General features: G+C 41.7%; 1 protein-coding gene across 2 annotated transcripts in view; it reads right to left on the bottom strand.

Moving 5' to 3' along the window:
• RPAP1 (RNA polymerase II associated protein 1) overlaps positions 1-15,027 on the bottom strand; it is a 37,318-nt gene extending 22,291 nt beyond the window's left edge. Inside the window, exons 1-8 of one of the 2 annotated variants that reach the window (XM_065754828.1) lie at positions 14,989-15,027; positions 10,535-10,771; positions 9,430-9,578; positions 8,786-8,878; positions 7,275-7,452; positions 5,201-5,377; positions 4,241-4,459; positions 355-470 (exon numbers count right to left, since the gene is read on the bottom strand). In XM_065754828.1, the coding sequence (XP_065610900.1) occupies positions 355-470; positions 4,241-4,459; positions 5,201-5,377; positions 7,275-7,452; positions 8,786-8,878; positions 9,430-9,578; positions 10,535-10,724 (1,122 nt within the window). In that variant the 5' untranslated portion in view covers positions 10,725-10,771; positions 14,989-15,027. Of the gene's footprint in view, positions 1-354; positions 471-4,240; positions 4,460-5,200; positions 5,378-7,274; positions 7,453-8,785; positions 8,879-9,429; positions 9,579-10,534; positions 10,942-14,988 lie in introns of those variants that run through there. The other variant, XM_065754829.1, reaches the window with a different exon arrangement.
• Between the last annotated feature and the right edge of the window lie 9,322 nt (positions 15,028-24,349).

Genomic DNA, 24,349 nt, shown 5'->3' with positions numbered 1-24,349 from the left:
TCCATTTCTGAGGTGTCATCTAGCAGGTGATTTAAGAAACTCCCCAGATCAGATCTCAAAATCTTAACAAAAGAACGAAGTTTTTCCTTCTTTTTTTTCTCCTTAAGTTTTCAGACCTGCTTCATCACAGGTCATCTTGAGTTATCAGACTCTCACTCTGTAGCTCTCCTGAACACTACAGGCTAAAGTGACCACACATAATCTCATCCTGTGGAGAGCACTGGGACATCTCTCAGCCTTACAAAATCTCTCAGATTGAGTAACCAAAGGATTATTTGAGAAAACTTTGAAACTGGTGAGAAACATGAACCAGATACATCACAAACAAGAAAAAAGCAGTTTCTGCTTTTAAACCTTTTTAGTCTTCTTCTGCCTGGGTGAGGGCAAATCTTTCATCCACTCCAGCTTCTCAAACTCAACATTGTCCATGTGAATCCATTCTTTCCTTGGCTTCACAGGCAGATCATCATCTTTGGGAGAGAAAATGACAACCTTACCTTCCAAAACAAAGATGAAAAAATTCCTATTCCCTATCTGCCAACCCACTTGGCTTAAAGACTGCATCAAATATAGGATTCATGTAAAATAAGGAGAAAATAATTTTCAAATGAACTGCTGACTGATGCATAAACATCAAAGACTTTCAGCTGTTTTCATCCTTCATGAGAGCTAGAAAAGAAATTATGCAGCACTGTAACAAAATCCATAGACAATGCTAATTAGGGTGAAACTGAATGAAAAAAATCAGGACACAAATAAGGCAAAATGATCAGAATGAGGGCAGAAAACAATACCAGCCCTACTTTTGTGAAATAAATGAGTATCATTCAAGGAGAGGAGCATTAGAGGAGTCAAGAACAGCAGTAATGCAAAGAAGGCTACACAAATTATTGGCCTGGCATGAAGTATGGTTTTAAAGAAGCCAGGACAACGTCAGCCTAGGTACACTGAAGGAAAAACTGAAGAGGAAAACTGACACAGCTTGCCTGAGAAACAGGGCAGTTGAATAAAAATTTCAAAGGTGGAGGCACTACAGGAAGAAATGACTGATTTAACTTGTTAAAGAGTTTTGACTAGAATAATTTGAGAAACAGTACATTTATACTTGACAACACAAGAACTGCCCTAAGAAAGCTCATCATGTGGAAAAATATCACAAGTAAATGGGCAGGAGAGATTTAAATGAAAATCTGAATGCTAGCACAGGCAATGCCTCACTAGTACAAAACTGTCCCGGGCTGGTATGAGAAGAGATAACTAACAAGTCCTTGCTATCTCAAGAGAAATCACATGCATTAACAGAAGCGGGCAGACGGAGGGCACGGAAAGCAGGATCATCATTCCTACTGAAGCAAAACAAGACCAGAATTAATTTGTATTGCAGCTGTTAATCCTAATGCTCTGGACTTCTCTTGCAAAGAACAGTGTCCCACTGAGATGCTCTTCTTTCACCAGAGATTCCCTACTGATAACTGGCCCGAAACCCAACCTTCTACTTTACCCAATTAGCAGATAAACTTTTAGAAAGGGCACTCATCACTTCTAGGATGAAGCTTCACCCTTATGATCCATGTGGTAGTGAGTCAGGCAAGGAACCAAGCACACAGTTATCTTCCCCAGCCAGAAATCTGCTGCACAGAATTTCAGCCAAAGGCTCAACACACATTTTAATTGAAGGAAAAAAGCATCTGATATCTAAGAAAGTGGAACATCTGTAGGTGGTGGATGCAAAACTAGAGGAAATAAAAATCAACAGAAAAAAATAGATCTATTGACATTTTTAATTCAACAAATTGTTTTTTCCTCCTCCATTAATCACTAAACTGAATAATCATTCTATGAATAGGATTATGCATATTATCATCAGCCTGTAGCATTATGATCTTGTCAACAAGAAAAGACAGATACATATTCCAAGGTATCAGCAGACTGCTCAGTTACTGAGAAAACCATTTACGGAAACAGAAGCTGGCAGTTTGAATGCAAAATCTGTACTGAACTTTTCAGAGTTGCATTATATTAAAGACTACCAACTAACTGCCTCCTTTTCTTGTTTGCTTTCCTTTTTGTCTTGGTGCCAGGATTTGTTTTTCTATTTGATAAGATTAGAAGTTGCTATATAAAGGCTTTACTGTCTTCTTTATTAGAGACAGTTGCCTTTTATCTCATTAGAGAGGCAAGTTTGACTTTTGAGCAATTCTGTTCGTGTCATCATCTTCACCCTTAAGAAATTCTGTTTCTGCCACGTTATTTGTGATGGGTTAAATTCTGAGCACCAGCAAACACAAAATTCCAACACTATTTCTGAAAGACAAACTAAGATTTTACATCTCCTGTGGGCCAAGGATGGGCTGCCAGCGTAAATTCAGTATCTAGAAAGGCTTCCCTTGGTTTCCTAACAACATTCTAGATCACACTTTGTTATTTCAAATATTCCAGGAAAACTCCATTTCTTCCTCTGTTTGCAGTCTTTTAGGGGCAGCAAAAGATGTTATCAGCACACAATGCTTTGTACACTGAGCTATTCCAAGAGCACTACTACAGTTTTGTGCAGTCTCCATAGCTAAACAGCCCACTCCTATTGCTTCTACGAGTAAAAGAAAGTCACTTAATCTGACACTACTCGTGCACTCAGCTGTTCTGGGAAAAGTATCAAAACCTGTTATTTTGATTAATGTGAGTTGATGAAAAACAAAGACTTGGGGAGAAACAGCAAAAGGATTGTTCAGTGAGGTGCTTTCTTCCATATAAGGCTAATCATCCCTCCTTTCCCTCCACACAAACACAACTTCATCCCTCTCATCAAGAAAATGTTAAACTCCTGTTATCTCTTGCAAACACCAAGCTAAAATCCAAGAGAGATTTGGAGACCTCTTTAAGCAGTCTGCATGTTGTACTGGGAGACAAAGAACGCATCAGAAGAGAGAATCAAGAGATGAAGACAGTCAAAGATAAACACGAAATTGGAAGAAAAGCATGCTAATAAAGGCGTGTCACACATGCTACAAACAAAAGTGTTCTGGAAGATGTGAATGGGAGCCTAAAATTATGACTAAGAAAAGAAAAACACAGAAGAAAGAAACAGTAACAGAAATAAAAGGGGTAAATGCTTCGTTGGTCTGTATGTATAAAGATTGTTCTAGCTGCCTGTGATAAAGCAGCTTTCTTCACACATAAGCATAGAAACTGCAGATCCAACACAGGCAGTATCAGCATGGGCTTCCTTAGCATGACTGAAGTAAGTCAATACTTATAAGTAGTTAAATAAGCAAGAGGTAAAATTCTCCTCTAATAACCCAGCAAAGATTCCTTGTGTCATTTAGTAAGGAAAATAAGGGATGTAAATAACATATGGAGATTCACAGGCACACAAATTTCAGAGGATGTGGCTCTGCTATCAAAGTGAGCGTTCAGACACACTCAGGTCTCTTGCCAGTTTTAAGGCAAAGATAAAGACTCCTGTCAGCAAAGGTCCACATCTTCATTGTTTTAGAGACACTACCACTCTTTCATCATCAAAATATACAAGGTAAATGAATCAATAGTAAAACTGAGTATTAAAGCATTGTTGTAAAATGCAACGGCTCCATACAATTCTTCTGAAAGAACTCTCTGTAGCTTAGCATCTCCTTGCACTCATAGCACACAAAAGAAAGAGAAATAACCTTTGGAAATGCATACATGGGCTCTGCAATACAAGCCACAGAGTGGGGCTAACAGCAGCAGTCTCACATTAAGACACATGTGCTATGTGAGCTATCTCATCAGCTGCCATCTCCATACTATCCTGTGAGCATGTCAGCTATTCTTTTCAGGGAGGTCTATCCATGTCCCCATCTTGTCCCAGTTAAAAGAAATTAGTGAGAAGCAAGTGCTGCTTGAATATCACGCTTTTCTATTTCCCTGTTTACATGACTAAACAAGAAAAGCAACCATGCCTACTTCTAAACACATTTTTCTTCAAGTGATCACAGAACAAGCTTCCAAAATAAAGCAAGACTTCTCACTGCATGGCTCACCACCTCCATTATGTAGTGCATCATCCTTCTAATCTAGAGCTCAGCTAGAAACAACAAGAACGGTCTTCCTTGAACTCAAAAATCTTTAAATATCACAATAAAATTCTGACTTGGATAATTACCAAATTTCCACAGAACTCTAATCTGGGTTGAAGAAAACATCATTAAAAAAACCTTACATTTATGTTTAGAACATTAACAACACATACTATGTCTCTTACCTGTGATTTCCATTTTCATATTTTCATCCCTCCTTTCAGATTCTTCCAGATCTGATTCCTGTATGGAAAGAGATGCTCCTACACCATGTTGAGGCACAGACAGAGATTCCACAAACTCCTCCAGTCTGTTCTGTTCCATTTTTATTTCATTTTTCTGGCCTACATTACCAGTGTAATTACCACTGCGTCGTGACTTTAAGAAAGCGACTAAACTGGGATCTGCAAGTATTGACAAAGAGACAGACAGATAAGCGTCAGCCTCAAAATACTTGATACATCTGTAGGTCCTGCCATTTAAGTTTCAGCCTTTTCAATCCCATTCCACACACCCCTTCTTCTCTGCCAACTGTCACCTGTTTTCAAATGAGAAATCTAACTGTTTTATGGCTTGCTGAGCACATAAGCTGAGGACAACTATTGAAAAAAAATTAACATATACCATTCCCTTTCTAAATTTCAAGTGTTTGCCTCATTAGAATCTCTAAGGATTGAGAAGTGTAGACAAGGAGCAAAGGTCACAAATCAGTCACAAGAAGAAAGTGCAAAAACAATATTTTTCACACACGCCATTGTTATTTATATAGTGAATTTAAAAGGCAATATTTTTTCAACTTTCTTATCTGCTTCCGAGAACTACATTTTAGGTTCTCAATACAAACACATATAGTCAGATATCAGACATGCAAAGTAACTGCGTGCATGGACCATCTTACTCCAAAGATGAGCCAAGAGTCTTCAACTAAGCTCCCTTTCACTGAGGAATAAGTACTCAAATTTCTTCACACTTGATTCCTGTTCATAAGCTACAAATATGAGATGGAAGTTTAACTATCTCCATGTGCAATGATTGGTGAGCCTAATGTCTCATCTTTGATCTGTATACTTGTTGAAACTTCAGGATACTCACGTGCTCAGTAAGCTTCCATATTTCTAGGAGAATTCACTCTGGAAAGCACATACCTAGCTGAGCCAGAAGCCTTTCCTGCTCCTTCAGGATCTCTTCCTGGGACATGGACTGCAGCTTCTCTAAATTCTCTTTGTGGATAGCCTGAGCTTCCTGCTCGCTCCTTTGGCTTCCAAGACCCTTTCCCGTTATGATACAAGGCCGCTGAGAGATGAAAATGTCATCAACTTTATCTGAAAGATCCAGCAAATAAAGCAGTTAGTCATTTATGTCTTGACAGCATTACGAGCTCATTTAGATTTTGTCATTAGCAAGCCCACACAAGAAACCCTGCTAGCCAAATTAAAAAAGGGGTAAAGAAGCTTAGTTTATCTGGAAGCAAAATTAAGAGATAAAACATTTCTGCCTTGTTTCTTTAGGAGTTGGATACAGACAGAGAAGAAAAAAATTGTTTCTTTAAAGCAAAGCAAAAGGTAAATATGAGCATAATCCACAAATCAGGATATTATTCTGAGTTACTGTCCTTCTCTGCCCAACAAGACATGAACTGATACCTGCTGAACCACAGTCTAGTATCTGTGTTGAGAAAGGGAATGAAAATTATTATGTAATACAGTTCACAGTGTGATACAGGATCCACCCTCAAAACAGGCATGTTTTCTTCTAGCAACCTCACGTATTCACCCTTTAAGGTTAAACACAGTAGAAGCTGCAGAAGGGCAGACATTTCTCTTACTCTGAACAAAATCAAGTCTCCTTTATCACCTGATCTGAACTATTTTTAAAGGCTCGTTTCATTTAACTGTAGCAGCAGGATAACATGTTCCTCTGGTCAAACTGAACAAGACTCCCTATCCGGCCCACTGTAAACAGACTTGTCTCTGTGGCTTTATTCTACATGTTGTTTTGTTTGTTTTTTCATATGCTCCATATACTAACTTGGATAATCCTTGTGACCCTAAACCAATCAATGAAAACATTAAACTCATGTTCAATCAGCACTAAGGTCTGATGTCATTTCTTGCATACTGAACAAAAAGAAATGAGAAGACAGAAAGATCTGGTAAGAGATTCACTAAACTTTTTACCATTCAGCAACTCACCTGATTGTTACCAGATGCTACAAGAAACACGACTAACCTTCTGTTGCTTCTAGCAATCCTCTTATAAAAACCCTTCCCCAGCAATCTTGCAGAGGAGGACAAGAAATCTGCTGATCCCTCTGTTGTATTAAAACATCTATCAACGTCCTCCAACTTCAAGAGGATCACAGCCAGAGAACTACTGCTTCCCAAAGGATTTCTCAGACAGGAATACACACGCACAATTGTAACAGGGTACACAGCAAACACAGTAATAGACCTGGATGGTGGATTTGTGCATGCACAGCACATTTGAGGATTCTGGTACCAATTCTCTGACAGAGGTTGGGATAAACAGAAACCTCAGCCAAATGGTGAAAACCTGCAGATGACATCTGGCATCCATTTCAACATGAAAAAGAAGATGTCAGGGAAAAGGACAGATATATTTCGGTCTTAGGCAGGACTGCCCAAGACACATGCACATCTGGAGATGCTGGTACCACCTGAGTTGGTTTCATCTTTCCTTGTCACAGTGCTGTCAGATAAATAACTGCTGGAGGTGGCACTGACTCATTAGTGCTGCCTCACAGCATTCCTTATGGAACAATGTCACAGTCTCACTGCAGAGCAGCAAGTGATGGAAGACTGAGCTTTCAACTTGTAGGTAGGTAGGAATGGGGTCATCAGAGGTCATGCACAAGATGAATCCTTCTCCAAAAACTGCAAAAATTAATGGCACACCAAGGAATACTTTATATGTGACAAACAAAGGAAAAGGTGGGCAAAAGCCTTGAAAATAAATCTACTTGACCCAGTGTAAAAACAAAAAAGAAAATTAGTGATAAAGCTACTCTATTTCTAGAATTTTAATTTGCATCTCTGACCACTTCAGATCCTTACCATGCCACAGATATTCCAAGTGAGCACAATTTCTGAACTAAGGACAACAGTGCTTCTCTAATTTAAAGATAAGGTGCACTAATGCAATGGTTATTAAAACTACGGAAATATGGTAGGCTGCATAAGCAGAACCTTCTCCACTTACTCTCCCTGTTGCCAGAGTACAGTGCCTCTTTTGCTGATCCCTCAGTATCCAGAACATCCAGAGGAATTGGTCTTATTTGAGTGCACTCAGCAGAGGGAGCTGTTGCTGGCTTTTCAGCAGCTCTTCTTGCTGCCATCTTTTGTGCAAAGATGCTTTTTCTTCCAGATCCCACCTTCACCTGCAAACAAGGAAGCTGTGTGTCACCACTCTTTCCTTCAGACTCCCCCACACACCTGGCACTAACAAGTGTATAGATCAGATCCTAAAGACACGCTCAAAACAGACTTTGGGACATGACACAGGAGAAGCTGCTGGCAGCCACTTGCCCTCTTCTGTACATTGCTATTCTATTTTTAATGTACAGCTTAATGCTAGAACAGAGACAAAACATACAAAGGTTTTTGCTACCTAGAGAGAAAAGATGATTAATTGTAAGTGAATTTGGGCCAGGAAAAGTACACTAAAATATCACCAAACATAACAGTTCCAGATCTCCTGCTGCTTAGAAACCCCACGTAGATGCTTTGCATTTCTGAGGATAAATGGAACCATACTGTACTGTGCTCACCACATGCTTGGAAAATGCTTCTTATAAGATGATTAGAGAGCACCAGGGTGAAGAGATTTACATGGTAAGAAGCGGGCAAGTGGTGCTAAAATAATCCCGACTAAATTACTGTGCTGCTTGCCTAGGCAATAGAAGACCAAGGCTCTGAACAGCCTTTGATACACAGGAAATCCAAAGCATGCTAAGCAGAAAAAAGAAAGACTCTTGCACATCCCCAGTCCAGAGAAGATGTTTAAAAGGCAGTCTTAACATTTAATAGCTACTTAGTATGCTCCTGCACCAGGTAAACAGAACTGGTAGCTTTAAAACGTACTACTTTTTCCTCTCAATAGAGTTGTCCTTCAAACTAAACTCCTTATTCAAAGCAACTATAGCTATCAATGACATTCAATTTCCCAGCATTTGATTTCCACTCAGCTAGCAGTTCTTGCTACTACAGCAACTATTAGAAACATAGGTTTCAGTTTTACAGCCTTGGAACAAATTTTATGTCAAAATCCAAGAAACTGTAAAAGACAAACCATGCAACTGCATTCAAACATCACTCCAGCAGGAATTAGATGCAACTTGAGGAAGAACACACCTATGAAAATCTGGAGAGAACATTCACCAAGATTGCTCCTCAAAGGAAAGCAAAAACAACACAGCATGTTCAAACCTTCTTGCTAAAGTTACATGAAGGAGATTGCCTTTTTCCCTAAACTGTAAGGATTCTAATATTATTTAACTGTAGGGTATAAACTGCCTATTTGATAGCAGTTTGGTAAAAGAAATTTCTACTGTACTAAGAAGGCAATGCCAGAGAGATGCTGAGTCAGCTTCCCATCTCCAGAGGGCCAAGTCTCTCAGTCTGAGTCCTACCACTCACCATGCATTGCCCTGTGTTGTGGGGAAGTTTTAATAGTTAATGAAGGCAGAATAGTACAGCTGGTCCTGCTCTTACCTCACTTTTTATCTCAGAACGATGAAATATCCTCGGAAATGGGTCTCCAGTGGACACTGGCATGGTCACTGCTTCTGCACTTGTGTCTCGTTCCTGCATAAAAATATCCAACTCAATAAAACCACAATAGCCAGACACGTTTGAACCATTTAGCTGAGAGTGGACTAAGCTCTCAGCTTGGCAGTTTGCAAGATTCCTACTACTTAGCTGTCAGGTTCAGAACACCTTGTGCCTACTTAGAGCCAAAGTGAGACTATCTTCCAATAGGTTGTGCTGCCAGTTCCATCAACCATCAGAAAACTCAGATAAAAGAAATTTAGGCCAGTACACAGCAACAAGAACGCCCCCACTACAGAATCAGAATTTCACCCAAATTCACACTAGAGAATGAGGCTGCATGTGAGCAGCATGACCTGTGGGCAGTCTGCACTGGAGAGCAGATTCAAACACATGCTGAACTGACAGCAGAAATATACCCAAAGAGTGTTTTTCCCCCCAGAATGCTCCAGGACACTGGTTTATGCTGCTGCAACTGCTTCATTATGTTGCAGAGATAAAAGCAGAAAAATAACCCTTTATCCCTGCCACTGCTCAATTCATGGTATTAAAAATACACTAGAATGTCACATAAAAGCTAGACATACAATGATTTTGCTGAAGACTGCTGTAATGTGTTGATCATAATTCTCCAGTCTTTCCTCTGGATCTTCATCATCAAAGTGGACACAGGCACTTTTGATTTTGGACTTTTTTGGAGGACCAGGAGTTAGAGCAGGGAGAATATCAGGAAAATCTGTGGAGGGGAAATAAAAAGGAAAAAAAGGATCCAAGTTATTCATATATAACAACTGCACAACAGGTAACAGACCAAACACTCTCTAACAGTACATATTATTGCTCTGATGAGAAATTAACAAGGTGAAGAAGCAGTAAGACTATTACACGAATTTCATCTCTGGCTTGTACTGGGTAATGGAGAGCAACATGCTCAAGAGTTTTATTATTTATGTATTGGCACACAGCCCCTTTCAAAGGGCTGCATAAGCAAGAAAGTATATTCAGGCCTGACTTCAAATATTCAAGGAAGAAGCAAAAGATGATACAGAAACAAATTGTATCCTTGCAGTCTGTGCTCACAAAAGAGCACACTTCCACTGACAGCTCCAACAGTGAATTATTAGCATAATCAAGCACGAGTCAAGGCTTCTGTTTCACTGCTCATAAACAGGGATCATATTTCCTTACCTGGAAACAAGCACTGTAAGATTTAAATTGTTGCTTTTAAGAAAGAACTTTGAGCTTTTGAGACTATTAAGTACATGACAAGTGTTGCAGTTACTACTGGGGAAGAAAAAGAAAAACATAGTAAGGAAGCTTATCAAGATAGATCTGCTGGATGAAAGCTACAACTATTAGCAGAGATTAATCTCAGAGACACTGTGGTAAAATAAGCGCTCGGGAGTCAAATGAATGCAAATCACAGAAGATACCAATTGTATTGTGATTTGTTGGAGTACTGCACACAGCTGATACACGGATTGAAGGCAGTGTCTTGGAAAGGTGGTTCTACTGGAGGTAGGAATATTGGACAAGTGCATTTTCAAACAAGGCTAAGAACAAATGATACTGCACAGAGGACACATGCAGGGAAAAAGCAGGTAGAGAGGTGATAAGGTCAAGCAAAGAGGAACACTAGCAGAGAAAAAAAAAATACATGTATTTATAAAAGATCCCCACAAGGGAAATTACCATCCAACATGACCACATCCTTGCTGTCCTGTAGGTGGGGTCTCTCAGCATCTGTGCTCCTTTCCTCTCCCTTCCTCTTGTCTGCTTTCTTCACAATCTTCACTGCTGGTGAAGCTCTGGATGCCAGGAACTGGTTTTGGAAGTGTATCAGGTCTGCTTCAGACTCCCCAGGCTTTGGTCTTGAGAACATCTTGTTTTGTTTTTGCGGGCTGATCCTGCTTGCTGTTCACATGGAACCTATTGAACACATGGAAAACTGGTCACAGAACTGGCTCTCCTGGGGAGAGGATAGAAGCAGCAAGGGAAAGATATGCACTTTTATCCTGCTCTGCTCTTTCTGTCTATATCACAGCTGCCTTACTTCATGATCTCCCCAGGACACAACTAGTTGCACCAGCATCCCAGACAAACAGTTTACTTGTTCTCCACTGACAAACAACATGCTGCTAGACAAGTCAACACCTGGTATACCATCCAGCCGGGAGCAGAATGGCATCAATCCAGCAAGAAGCAAGCCAACAAGTGTATATGCCAGAATGCCAACCATGTGGCCTTGGATTTGCAGAGCCACAGAAGTACCTACACTAAGGCAGCAGATAGAACTTACTCCAGAATCAGAATCAAACAAGAACGTCATAGACACAGTACCACGTAAACCACTTCCCTCCACCATACTGGTTGTCTTCTCAGTACCACAGTGTTAGCATCTCTGTCAGGATGCAAGAGTCTGTTCAAGTAGATGTGGACAGAATATTCAGTACTACTGGCCCCCCTTCTCTTTCTAACCTCCCAGTTGAAAAGAAAAAAAGCTTCCTTATTTAGTACTTCTGCTTTAGTTCACTGTTTCGTTGTCCTCTTCCTGGTAGTAGGTATGCTGTTGCCAAGCATTTTCATTCACTCCTCAGACCAGTTTTGGGTTGAAAGCTGGGGGTGGTATTTGTAAACACTTGTATCTTGGTGCATATCAGAACTGACGAGGAAGACAACTCTTCCACCTGTCAACTACAGGCCATGAAGATACTTGCAAATTTACTCTCCTTCTCTCATTCCCAGAGCCTGGGACCATCAAATCATTTTTCATACACAGCAAGCAAAGTGTTTGCAAATAAATTTCATGCTAATTGAATCACTGATCATCACTGATGCTGCAGGCTTGACACTCTCCCACACATGGTATTTTGAAATATTTTGCACATATTTGATCTGTTCTACATTTCAAAGACCATCAGGAATCAGCAACAATTTACTGATAAGTTGGAAAGGGAAATGGATGTGGATTTTAAAAACTACATTCATCTGCCACATGGATAGCCTGTACACATGAGAGCAAAGCTTAAAAGTGCATCCCTGTCTAAATCTCACACCAAAACAAAGTTCAACCCCCACGAAGGCACAGCCTGCCCTGAAACCAATGTTTTGTTTGTCTTGTGCTAATATCATCTTTTGTTGTGAAGAATGTGGGAAGATATCCCGCGGGAAGGATGCTGATAGGTGCAAGAATTACCTCCCTCATGCAGTATTTATGACCAATGCTTGGAATGTTTATACCAATTTTAGCAATCCCATTCTTAATCTGCATCAGTTAGATATGGAGCTGCTCGCTCCACCAACACTAAATTAAGAGAGATGTGGGCAGCTTTACAGTTTTGTTTTCTTTCATTTCAGAGTTCCCTGGTGAAATTTGTTATAATTTTTATTAATCAAGGCTTTCAAGCAAAACCAACAACCATATAAGACCTGTTGAAATTTGTTTTATGTCCCAACTTCTGTTCAAAAAACGAATTCAAAGCTTACAGTTTTCAGACCTTTGTGCACCACTCTAAAGTGGATTTTCCAAGGCTCTGAGTTTCCAAGGTCTCCATTCACTTCAGCACTCATTACTGCAGAAAGAGACCTCTTCATATGATGCCAACATCACGAGTTAGTTGCTCAATTTCAGACATTTCAGCACACAGCCTTAATGAAAGCTGTCAGCTCAAGAGCCCCAGAACAACAACCTCCAATTACACCAAGCATACATATGGCACAGACAGCAGCAAGGAAACTCCCCCATGCCCTCTGAACCATAAAATCCTCTCCAACCCACAGAGAAAATGCCTTAAATCTCCATTAGCACTATCAAGGACAGCTGTGGAATACAGTCACCAGTGAGGGGCAACTTCAGAGCATGAAGAAAGCGAAGCATGCCACTACCTTGCCTCAAAACACAATAAAAACACCGCAGTTCTGTCTGGTGCTGAGAAGACAAACACTCCCTTAAAGCCTAGTTCTCTTCCAAACACACAGCAGAAATTGCAGCTCCTGCAGATGGCTCCTTTTCTGTGCACTCCAAGCATAAGCACCTGTACTTGCTGTTTATTTATGGAGCTGCCTGCCATAATAGGGGCTGCTATGGTCATACTTCAGTTGATAGGTCCCTCTTTGATACACCTAAGCAGCAATACATGCACCAAAAGGCAAGTGTTTCAATACCCTGTTGTCCTGGGCTTCAAAGCCAAAAGGAGGATGATGGCAGTAGGATCAGCAGATGCAAAATGCCTAGTTATAAGCAAAGTGCACTGCTAATCTTTCTGTGATAGACTTCTTCCACACAGGGACACACATATACAGTTATCCGAGAGTCCAGATATTACATTATTCAGAAATATATTGGACCTTGAAACTGCTTTCATTTGTCTTGAGAACTGTTAGTCACAAGAAGCCAATTTTGTAGTCACTGCCTAAAGAGGTTAGAAAATCATCCTGAACTAAGCTGTTACAAGACAGTAACACAGAGGTGGCAACTAGAGAGGTCTGCAAGGGATCAAAAATGCAGTGAACAGACCATGAGCACCTATATGCACCAGACACAGAATCATTTGCTGTTAAGCATAAATGACAGAGTCATTTGCTTAGTGCATCTCTGTCTACACTAAGAATTTCAAAAAATACTTCTCTGATATGCTTTGGACTGCCTATAAATTTGTTGAAAAGCCTACCAGAGCTGCAGATAGAATTGCAAATGTAGGTGGAACCTGGTTAAGCTGGACTAGAAACAAAGGGCATAAGCACAGAGGGCAACAAAGCCACACTCTGCTTCAAATGCCAAGAGACACTTTTTGATTAACCAATTTCAGCTCTAGCATCAGTCCAAGAACAAATGCCAGCTAGGGCAGTAAGGGCCTCTAATCATAAATTAACATGGCATCAGTGTATCACAGAAGATTGCACTTTACAGAAACACGGAAGTTCATAATACTCCTGGTTTTCCTGGAGCAGCATTGAAGCTCCTCAGGCACGTTATCCATCCCAGCCACTACCCTCAGCAAATGTACATTAACACAAGAATCAGGCAGAGCTTTGTTTAGGGCTAAGCGCTACCACACTACAGCACAAGAGTTTTCACAGTTGCCACCAGGCTATAGAAAAATGCACTTACTTGATATAAGTCATTACCATACTGATTTTTATTTGCTTTAGATCATCTGAATTTACAATGCATTTTTCCTTTTGCGGCAGTAGAGAAATGCAGCTGATGAGAAAAATTTAAATCACAACAGCCACGAACCTGAAAGGGCTAAAAAAGGAAAGGCAGCAACAATATGTGAAAACAAAGAATCACCTCAGAATTCTACCAGTTTCTGAACATTGTCATCTTTTTTTGTTATAGAATCATGTGAGTTCAAAGAGACCTTTAAAGGCCACGCTGTCCAACTCCCCCACAACAAACAGAGATACCTACAGCTACATCTGGTGCTCAGAGCCCAGTCCACCCTGACCTTGAACGTCTCGAGATGGGGCATCCACCACCTCTGAGTAACCTGTTCCAGTGCCTCACCATCCTCCCTGTAAAAATCTTCTTCCTTATGTGCAATCTAAGCCTCCCCTCTTCTAATTTTTATCTCCATTCTCAAGCCTAACTTGCATCCAATGTTCAAGTTGGCATTCTTTTACAAAAAAATAAAAAATAAAAATCAGGTTTGGGTCAAAGAAGAAAACAAGGTCCTGCTGTCGTATCAGTGCCTCCAATCAATGTATTTCTGGTTCATATCTCAAACCTCGTTTACTTACATACAGAATTAAAGAGACAAGCAGTCACATCTCAGCCTCCAAGGCAGCCCAGCTGCCAAGAGAAAGACAATTCCTCTGCCTAGCTCACCAGTCATTGAAAACACCACAAGGCACGGCCCACAGCCGTCCTGCAACAACACCTGTTATTACCAAGCTGAGGAGCTGAAGTGCCCCGACGCCTCTAGGCCTGAACGAAGCCTCTAGGCCTGAGCCAAACCCCTAACAGCGCACCGAAAAAGGGCTGTGACAACGGGTCCCTACAGCAGCAAGTGACCTGGGGTCTCGTGTCACCGGTCCGGCGGGGCCGCACAACGCCTGAGACGAAAACAGACCCGAGAAGCGGCCCCGAGGCTCACGCAGCCGCCATGGCCGCAGCGCACGGGCCAGCCCCGGGCACCACTCACCTACAGCCGGCCCGCGCCGCTCCCAGACACCACTTCCGCTCTGCTCCGCACCGCCACTTCCGCCCGCGCTTCCCTCTGCCGGCTGGGGCGGGGCGCTGCCATTTTCCCTCCTCTCAGCCCGCTCGCGCTTTCTGTCCTGTCTCGCCCCGTGCATGGGCTGTGGTACACGGCCTCCTGCCTGCCGCCCGGGGAGGAGGCGTATGGTGCACGGCGGAGAGAGCTCTCAACGCTGAAGTATTTCCCCCATATTCTTGGTTTTTGCACTCAAATGCACGTCCCGCTTCATTTATAGACATAGGGTTCTCGCTTCCGATAGTGTGTGCCACACATACAGAAAATCATCTCTGCAAGTGTCTCGTCTGTGCCTTCTCATTATTAGGAGGTGTTTCAGGAGAAGGGACGCGCAAAGCTATATAAACAGAGCTATAATTTATTATTCATATCTGAATATTCATTTATTATTTATATATGCCAACTTGTATTGAAAACTGCTGGAAAGCAGTCGTACCTACCAGAAGCACTGGTTTTAACAGTGATCATCAGCTTCAGTGCTTGGATGCTTTCCATACCTGCTTGTGGATATAGGCTGGAGACCTTGGGCCAGGTGGGCCCACTGTGTGGGGAGAACTCACCACGAGTGTCCTGTTACTGTAAGGAGTGACACATACATCCTCATCTGCTGGGTCTCACCGCTCTTTTTATCCCTTCAGAAAACTCTGATATATACTACAGCAAAAACTGTAGCCAGACACAAGTTTGACACTTAAATCTCCATAGAAATTAGGATAAATCATAATCCTATCAAAAGACAGCCAGCTTAACTGCAGTGGCAGCAAACCAGCAATGAACTCATACAAAATGGAAATTATCTGTGAAAATGCTGGCCAAAAAATATCTCCCTCAGCTGTGAGTCTTCTGATGAGCAATGTTGTTCCTGAGATGGTGAATTTGAAGACTGCCCTGCTTTAGATCATTAGGAACTTCTTTAGTTAGGAGCCACCACTTGGCATCACTTGATGATGCCCAGTTGGACCAGCTAAGTAGCTGAGAGTGAGCCCAGTTCTGTCGGTGCGAGCAGACATTTTTCTACCTGATTTTGGCACAGGTGTGTGAGCAGTTGCTACTGTTATATCTGGTGCTTATAGGTGGCCCTAGCAGGAGGAATAAATAGATACTCTTAGTTACATTTGGAGATTATCAGAAGAGAATCTCCAGAGATTTTGGAGTGCTTCTCTGGTACTGCCCTGACAGACTGCATTCGTCAGCTGGTAGAGCTCTGCTTTTGACTTCCTAAAGGAAATGGAATCAAATTAAAGTAAAATCTATTCTATACTGGAATAGCATTGAGAAACTTGAGGTCCAGTTCTCCATTTCACTGAAATCAACTGTTACCCCCTTGCCGCCATCTCCCACTTAGTTTTGTCATTCTGGATTCTGCTGGTTTCTTACATGAGATACACTTTGAAATAATTGATAAAGTTTTTTGTAGTTAAACCTCAAAAGCAGCAGTTTCTAAAACCTTCTCCATGGAGCCATCTGATGCTGCTGATGGCAACAGGTTTTTGTGGCTGCCACAGGAATGGTGCCTGGAAGTGACAGGTTTAATGTTCCATTCAGTGTGTTGTTGGCTTTTGTGTGCTGTTGCTTGTGGCTATGTAAAAATTGTGTAGCACTGCTTTAAAATCTTTGTCTGAGGCAAAAGATGGAACCTGAATTTTAGTTTATCGCACTGTTTATCTTTAGACAAGACAAGAGGGCATTGATTTTACTGAAGAATTTGGCAGATGCACTGATGGGAATAGAACTTTCCAACTCTGGGGCTTTGCTGGTACTGAACTTAGGAATTATTTGCCTTGGACCCCAGAAATACATGTGGGTCCTGTTACTTGGTAATAACACAAGAAATCTTTGGCACTGGTTGTACTGGAATGTTTTCCTATTAAGTGTTGAGACTGTTTAGGCTGTTGAACAGCCGCTTATGAGGTTGAGCTGTTCTGGCTCCAGGGAATGTAATAACTATTTGCAAGGTCACTTTGACCTTGCTAACGTTGTTAGTTTGGAAATGATGTAAATAAATTACTATACATCCAGTGAGAAAATATATATCCTAATATTGTTACAGGATATTTGACCCTATGTATCTTGAATGTAATCAGTTCAACAAAGTAGATGGCCTGAGACATGACAGGGCCTGTCTGAGTTATAGCTCTTAGGGCTGATCTGCTTGTCATCTTTTCCTCTTAAACCCAAGAAATGTATATCTGAGATAGGTAAACAGTTGCTAGGAGAATTTTGCTTTGTCTAAGTAATTCTCAGATTCTAATTAAAAAAAAAAAAAAACCTGGTAACTTTGTTTCTTGCTTTCTGCTGAAGTAAGCCTCTACTTTTCTGCAATACTTCTCATGTGAATGGTCAGCACTGCATTGAGAAAATCAAACAAGCGTTGAATTGTATTTAATCTGAAATAAAACTGAGGGTTAACCGAGTGTAACTGGTCAATATGCACAGGTAGTAATCCCATCCTGAGCACAGTGTGCTGGTCAAACTGAGCAGCTGTAAGCATTTCCCCCCTGCTCCAGTTTTGCTCACACAGTGATTCTTAGCATGCATATGAAGTGAGCAAATAATCTTTTTTGTCAGAAAGATATATAAAAAAAAGTGCTCCAAATATATTTAATCTTTACTACAAAATAGGAATACTTCCTGTCAAGACTGACGGTGTTTTATGTATCTTTTCTTCCTTCCATTAATTATTTACTTTCTGTTTTAATAATACAGTTAAGAGTGCTATATATAGCTTATGCTCGATCAATAAATCATGTTTCTGCATCTCCATATTTATCCTATAAATTATAAGCATCTACATGCTTGCGTGAATCTGCTAACCTATTCTGGCAGGGAAATTCCCACCAGAGCATCTGTAAGAGTCACTGGAGGTGAACTCAAATGTTCCTCATTTAAGGAAAGCTATTTTGTGAGATTTAACTTAAAAGTTCATCAGCTTTGTCACAAGCCCTCCTGTTCTTCCTCAGTCCTTTTTTCTTTGTGCTTGCTACAAGCAAAAAGCTCTGTGTGACTCTCTGCTAAATGTTTTTGGTCTTTCAAAGTAGAGAAGCATGAGAGCCTACAACCAAATGCTTTCTCACTGAACTGTAAAATTGAAGGGATCAGAACAACAAAGACAATATGGCAGTGGCCTTAGTGAGATTAGAATGAGTGAAGATATAAATTCAACAATATTATGAGTGTTGTAGAGAAGGTACATATTAAGATGAGTTGTCTAAGAAGCAGATGGCCAAGGAGATGGAGTGTCCCAAAAGTTTGCTTTGAGAAGATGGAGAATGAAGTCAAGAACAGAGTAGCTGAAGAACAAGGTGGTGGGAAGCACACAGCTTTGCCTGAGACTGGAGGACTGATGATAAGATGGAATAGAACCAAGATACAAGAACTTGCATGTTCTTCTTTCAAAGGAGTTGAGACTGATGGGATGAATGCTCAGTAGTAAGCTGTCACCTGTGCCATAGGTTCAATTCTGCAAGGGTCTGAGCCTTGAACTTGAAAGGGACAGTAATATATTGTTCCTCAAATTAGTGGTTGCAGTGCACATCAACACCTGTCTGTGCAGGAATCCAGTTGGAAGAGTCAGAGCCCAAACCAGCAAAACAGGGAAGCACACACAGAAATGTCATGCAAAGCACAGCAGGAGGTTCAAGTGGCATTTCAAAAAATGACGTGTGTTCTTGAAGAAATGTGCATGTGTGAGAGCAGAACTGGATTGTGAGTAATCAATGACAGCTCTCTTGCTGACGGAAGAACATGATAGGAAAGGAGAGACAGGGATCCACCCATAGAGCTTTGGGTGGCTTTTTCTGCAGCCTTCTGGCCTGCTTGCTGGGTGGAAGCCTAAAAGCATTGTCTGTGACAGTAACACCTCACTGATCATAGGCTGTGTGGATTCCTAGGACTACGTAAAGCAAAGATGTTTTAAATCAAACCTCTGCGTGCTCACCAATGAAAAGCACAGATCCATGCTCAGTGTAAGTTGATTTAACCATGTGAGGGGAAGAGGTTACATATTTTAAAAGCCCAAAACAGCAGAGTATTTACTCATCTCTAGCAGTGCATCTGCTAGGCATTATGTTGGCTCTTGACAGTTAGCATGGGATTTCCTCTTGGTTGTTTGCTTTATCAGTTGTTTCTATAGAAATGGCATTTTTATCAGACTAAATGAAAATATCCTGAAATAACACTCACCTTCAGCAAATAAAGATATTTCTTGCTCGCTCTATATAATGTATGCCTATCACACTGGATTTCCTCACCTCAATACAAGGTCAAAACAAAATCCAACTGAAAGTGAGCTGACGTGCATCTGAGACTCCACAGGACAGAGCACTGTGGAAGTTAGAAGGGGCGGTCGTGCAAGTGTGCTTATTGAGTCAGGTCATTCAAACTCTGCATCTGAAGAGTATCACAGGTGAAAATCACTGTTTGCACAGATGGTAAATGCATCATCACTGACATTCACTGATTCACAGAAGGCTTAAATGAAAGTCTCTGGGCTGACCCTGCCTGGCAGTGCCATCTACTCCTCATATCACTGAGAGGGAAGCAGCATCTCTGAACTTCAGCTTCCTTGGGCTGAGGATAGTGCAGCTCATGGCTGCTGCTGGACCTGTCTGCCAAAATCTGAGCAAAGCAGTGGATGCAATCAAGTCCACTGTTGTAGATTTTAAAGGAAGCCTGTCAAAATGCCTAAGCCTCATATTTTGCACGATTTAAGACAGTTTAAAGCACTGGATGTGCTCAGATGATTATCCTCAGTGGCAAATCTCAGTTCAGGACTTTTTTCCTTTCTTGACTTCAGATTTTTTCCTGATGTAAGGTTGGGAAAAAAACCTTATACTTCTGCATCCAAACAAGGTGACAGTTATGCATCAATCTTTATACAAATCCCAGCTGCACCAAACAACATGCACCAAAAGGAGTGCCCAGAGTAGCTCACTTCTCCCAGAATCCCAGTCTCAGATCCTGAGAACAGAAGACGTGGCCTTTGCTATGTGCTTGGTTTGGGGAGCTCAATATGCAGCGTAGATGCGTGTTCAGTAGCTAGCTCGTTCTGCCAGGAGAACCGAGCCTGAAGTACTTAACTCTAAATAGCTATGCTAATTCTCCTAGATCTGCCAAGAGTTTTTAATAGTGATGATGGTGATGTCCTGATGATTTGAGTGATCTGGCAGAACTAACCGCAGTCACACAGAGTTAGGGCTTTGACTTCATCTTTGAAAATGTAAAGGGCCACTGTAGATTGCTGTACCTCATCTGCACAAGGATTCACCTCTGCAGTCTCCCTAGGCCAAAGCTGTTCTCCCATCTCCTTGGGAATGACGTGAGATGCTGTGGGTTCCCAGAGAAGCATGCCTATGGTATGCACTTCTGCTTCTTGAGGAGCAACACACACTGCACTCACCTAGCTTTCCGGGCAGGGAGTGACAAGCAGCCCAGCAAAAAACTTGTGTCGAAAGGTATCACCCAGTGAGGTGGAAGTGGTATCAGGAAGAAGGGAATTCTAAGGAAACTCCCAGAGCCCTGATGATGTGGCACGGGATGTCTAACACATTAATGTGGTACTCGTACAAAGCCACTTCTGAAGTTTTCTGTCACCACATAGACTGAAGAATTGTTTCTGCTGGCCTTACATACAGTGGATATTAGCACCTTTTTTATTCTTTTCTTTTCTTTTTTCCCAGAGGCTCAATACTTGTGATGTTTGGTGTATGGCTAGCACCAGGACTCTTCCCTCATTGGTAGTACATGCTGAGGAAAGCAAAGTCATCAGAAAGCTTTGGCTACTTGCATTTCTCTACCAGGTTGTTGTGAAAATATTTTTTCTACTGTGCTCTCTTATGCTCATTATTTTCCTGACAACAAATTCTCTTCAGTGTTTTGTTGTTGTTGTTTTAATTTTATTTTCAAAGGCATTTATAGCTATTGTGATCTTTCATGACAGTTGCCTACGTCAGGAGCAGAGAAGTCGCTGGTTCCCAGAGGAAGGCTCTCATCCTCCAGTTAGTGCCAAGCAGTGCCACTAGTGGCACCAACACTTAAAAGCCCTTTTCTTCAGTGACACAATTATGAGAAACAGCAGAGATTGCACTGGTTGTTGCACAATGTCACCGTGTTGAAGCATTGATTGCTCAGATGTTATGTGCACCTTTTCATTTTGGTTTGTCACTGAGGGCCATGCATTTAATGATCTGCTTGGCACTGGACAAGAGCCCTGGGGGCTGGCAGGCTGCCTTCTAGAGACGTGTAGCAGCAGCAACTGCCCAGCTTTTTTCCCATAGGAAAATGCTGGGAACCCGCCAAATTCCCGCCTTGGCTCTGGAGTGTCACTGCCCAGATGGCTATTCTGCATCAGAAGACATGAGATATGGAGGTCAACACATAGGTTTGGGCCCCTGTGTTTAACTTTGGAAAGAAGATGGCCAAACCATATTATAGTTAGGTGTTCCTGCTAAGGACCAGAGGTACGCATTTGCTCTTTCTCCAGCCGTGCACACTGTGTTTTGTTTGAAGCCACTATTGAATTGCCTGGCCTAGAATTGCTCCTCTGGTCAGCCACTGTGCTTAAAGAGCTCTCTTTCCTTTTTAAAATAACAAAGTATTACGAGCATTTACAAGCAAATTCCCTTTCCTTATGTTTCTTCAGTTCCTGCCCCCCTTTGACTGACAAAGCCTCTCAGAGGCTGAAGAGAGAGATTCTAGGAGCTCAAATTCCTCCGAATTGTCTGTAGCAGCCCATCAAAATAGGAATGCCTTTGTAATACTTATAAGACTTTTGTCCTCATTTGCTCCAAAGCACTTTGTGAGTGGCATTAAAAAGTCTCTGAACTGCAGAGTACATCGACTCAGTTTCGGCATAACATGAGCAAAGTCCTCACTCAGGCTCAAAGGGTGCAGCTGGGCTGTGGTGGGCATGGCCTTCCACTGCTACCCACCTCTCAGAGCATCTCTCTGCTTTTATCCAGCTCTGTTCAGTATACATGGAATAGGAAATGTCTGCACAGGAAACCTGTGCTCAGAGAAGCTCAGAGGCAGCTCCTGGTTCTTCATGCTGCCTATGGCCCTTTGTGTCCTCCTGCCTTAGAGGACAGCATGTGCTCTCAGTGGAGGCTGGAGACATCTTTCCTCACAAACAGCCCCTAATGGGAAGAGGTTGAATTCTGCTGCAGTTCAGTTGGCAGAGTGCTCTTGCTGAGTGCTTCTTGAGAACAGCTTGAGGGAGCCCAGTAAGAGGAGGTACAGTTCTCAGTGTCAGTGACTGGGACAGAACGGGGGAAGGTTCTTCAGGACTCAGAAACTGAAAAAGCTGGGAAAGAAGGATAGGTTGTTTTGATGGTTCAGGTATTGGGAACAGCTCTTCAAAAAAGTGAAAGAGAATTAGATGGCTAGTGCCAAAATTGAAAGGCACAAGCCAGAGGAATAGATGAGAAGGGAGAACATTTCATTCTGATGGAAAAGAGCAAATGTCAGTGCAAATTCTGGCATATCTGCGTGAGTCTGCATCAGCATTACTAAGCCTAGAGCTGGAGAGCCAGCATCACTGCCACCCTGAAGAAGATAGGAGGCAGGGCTGGGACACTGGAGGGAGTGGTACTCATGCTGTCCAGGCATATTGGCTCCCCATAACCACCACAATTTTGTACATTAGCTATTTGAAGCTCATGCTTCTCTGGATGAGTCTGTAGTTTACAGCAGAGATACCTGTGTAGCAGGCATGGTACCAGTGCCTCCTGTGTCATTTCATGCTGGTATCTGGAATGGCCCCACACAACAGCAGGCTGATGATCTGTGCTTCATGGAGCTATGAGCATCATGCTGAGAGGCATGGGTGTTATCAGAGTCAGAATGCCACTAGAAATGAGACATCCTTTGTCAACGTCACCATATTAGAGGATGCAAAAACTTCACAACCCAGGAGACAATACTGCCTTTGTCCTCTTTTTCTCCAAGCAGGCAGTAAACTACAAGCGCCAGAGGATGTAATCCAAGAGCTAATAAATTATTGATGCCTCTCTTCAGCTTTTTACTTACTAAAAGAATATCAAAGCCCATTTTATGAATGGTCCAGACAGATTCTCTTTTGGTATGCCCACAGTTTAATTCACAAATATTACGCTAAGTGCTAATATTGAAGCAATGCAGCATTCTCCCTTTATGGGCTTTGCAAAGGCTAACAGACATTTTAAATTATATCAGCTCATAAGCAGGTACAGTGAGGGAAATGCCACTTGTGATTCCAATAGATGTTTAAATTCATAATTTAAAAAAGGAAAGAGCTTGTTATTAACTAGAAATGCATTTTTTTCTTTTTTTTTTTTTTTCACAATAAGGGCTGATTGAAAGCCTGTTGAAACAAGTGGGCTTGCTCCTTAGGGATAGGCTGTCTCGTTCTTTGGCAGCTCACACATGTCATAGGACAGTATGACTTATTTTATATTTAGCAATAGCACCTCTCTTCCAATATGCCTCTTTGCATAAGTCAACTTAGAAACCATCTGTATTGGAAATACTCTTTCCATTCCTGCTCGTTTTGAGGCAGCATGTGGCAGTTTGTTAACAGTATATATTAATTTATGCTGTTTCTTGGAGCAGCAGAAAAGTCATTTGAAGTTGTCAGTGCAATTTCCCTGGTAGGAATCTCCCCCCAGACAGAAGGCTTAATGTTTCTCTTTCATTAAAGTGCTCTGCAACTTTTGATGGTCGTGAGCACTCAGGATCCCAATAGCTGTCTCATCCTGAAGACAGGCAACAAGCTCCTACGTGTACCTCATATCAGACCTTTACAAATTTAGCCCAGATAGCGTATCTCATTAAAGAGCAGAACAAAATTCTGCTTGTTAAACTGGTGCTGTGGCCTAGCCAAGCTCAGGGGAAAGATGAGTGGCATTGTAGCAGAGGTGTGCTCAGAGTGGCAAGGGCTGGTTTCAGAGCAACACAGTCTGCAGCTCCTGCCTGCACCAGTTCCTTGGTGCTCTGAATAGAGGAGGCAGCTCCACAAATGTGCATTGTCTCTGTTCTCTGCTTGCCGTTTAGAGAGAGTGAGTGACCAGGCACAAAGCCCAGAAAAAGGAGCTAATTTTTACAATATGGTATACATATTTTGCAAGCCAGCCTGCAAACTGCTCATCACATTTTTTGTACTATATACATAAATATTCATAATTAATCCATGTTAAAATAGAGAAATAAGCTTCTAAAGAACAAAAATAGCCTCTTCAGGCAGCTTACACCGGTGACACTGATCCTCTGCATTTCTCAAAAAAAAAAGAGTTTTGCACAGCTTTTGCAGTAATTT

This window comes from Cyrtonyx montezumae, unplaced genomic scaffold (assembly GCF_038088225.1).
Source record: "Cyrtonyx montezumae isolate F1298 unplaced genomic scaffold, pur_monq_1.0 scaffold_10, whole genome shotgun sequence".
Classification (NCBI taxonomy): domain Eukaryota; kingdom Metazoa; phylum Chordata; class Aves; order Galliformes; family Odontophoridae; genus Cyrtonyx; species Cyrtonyx montezumae.
This window is presented reverse-complemented; position numbering and strand designations above follow the sequence as displayed.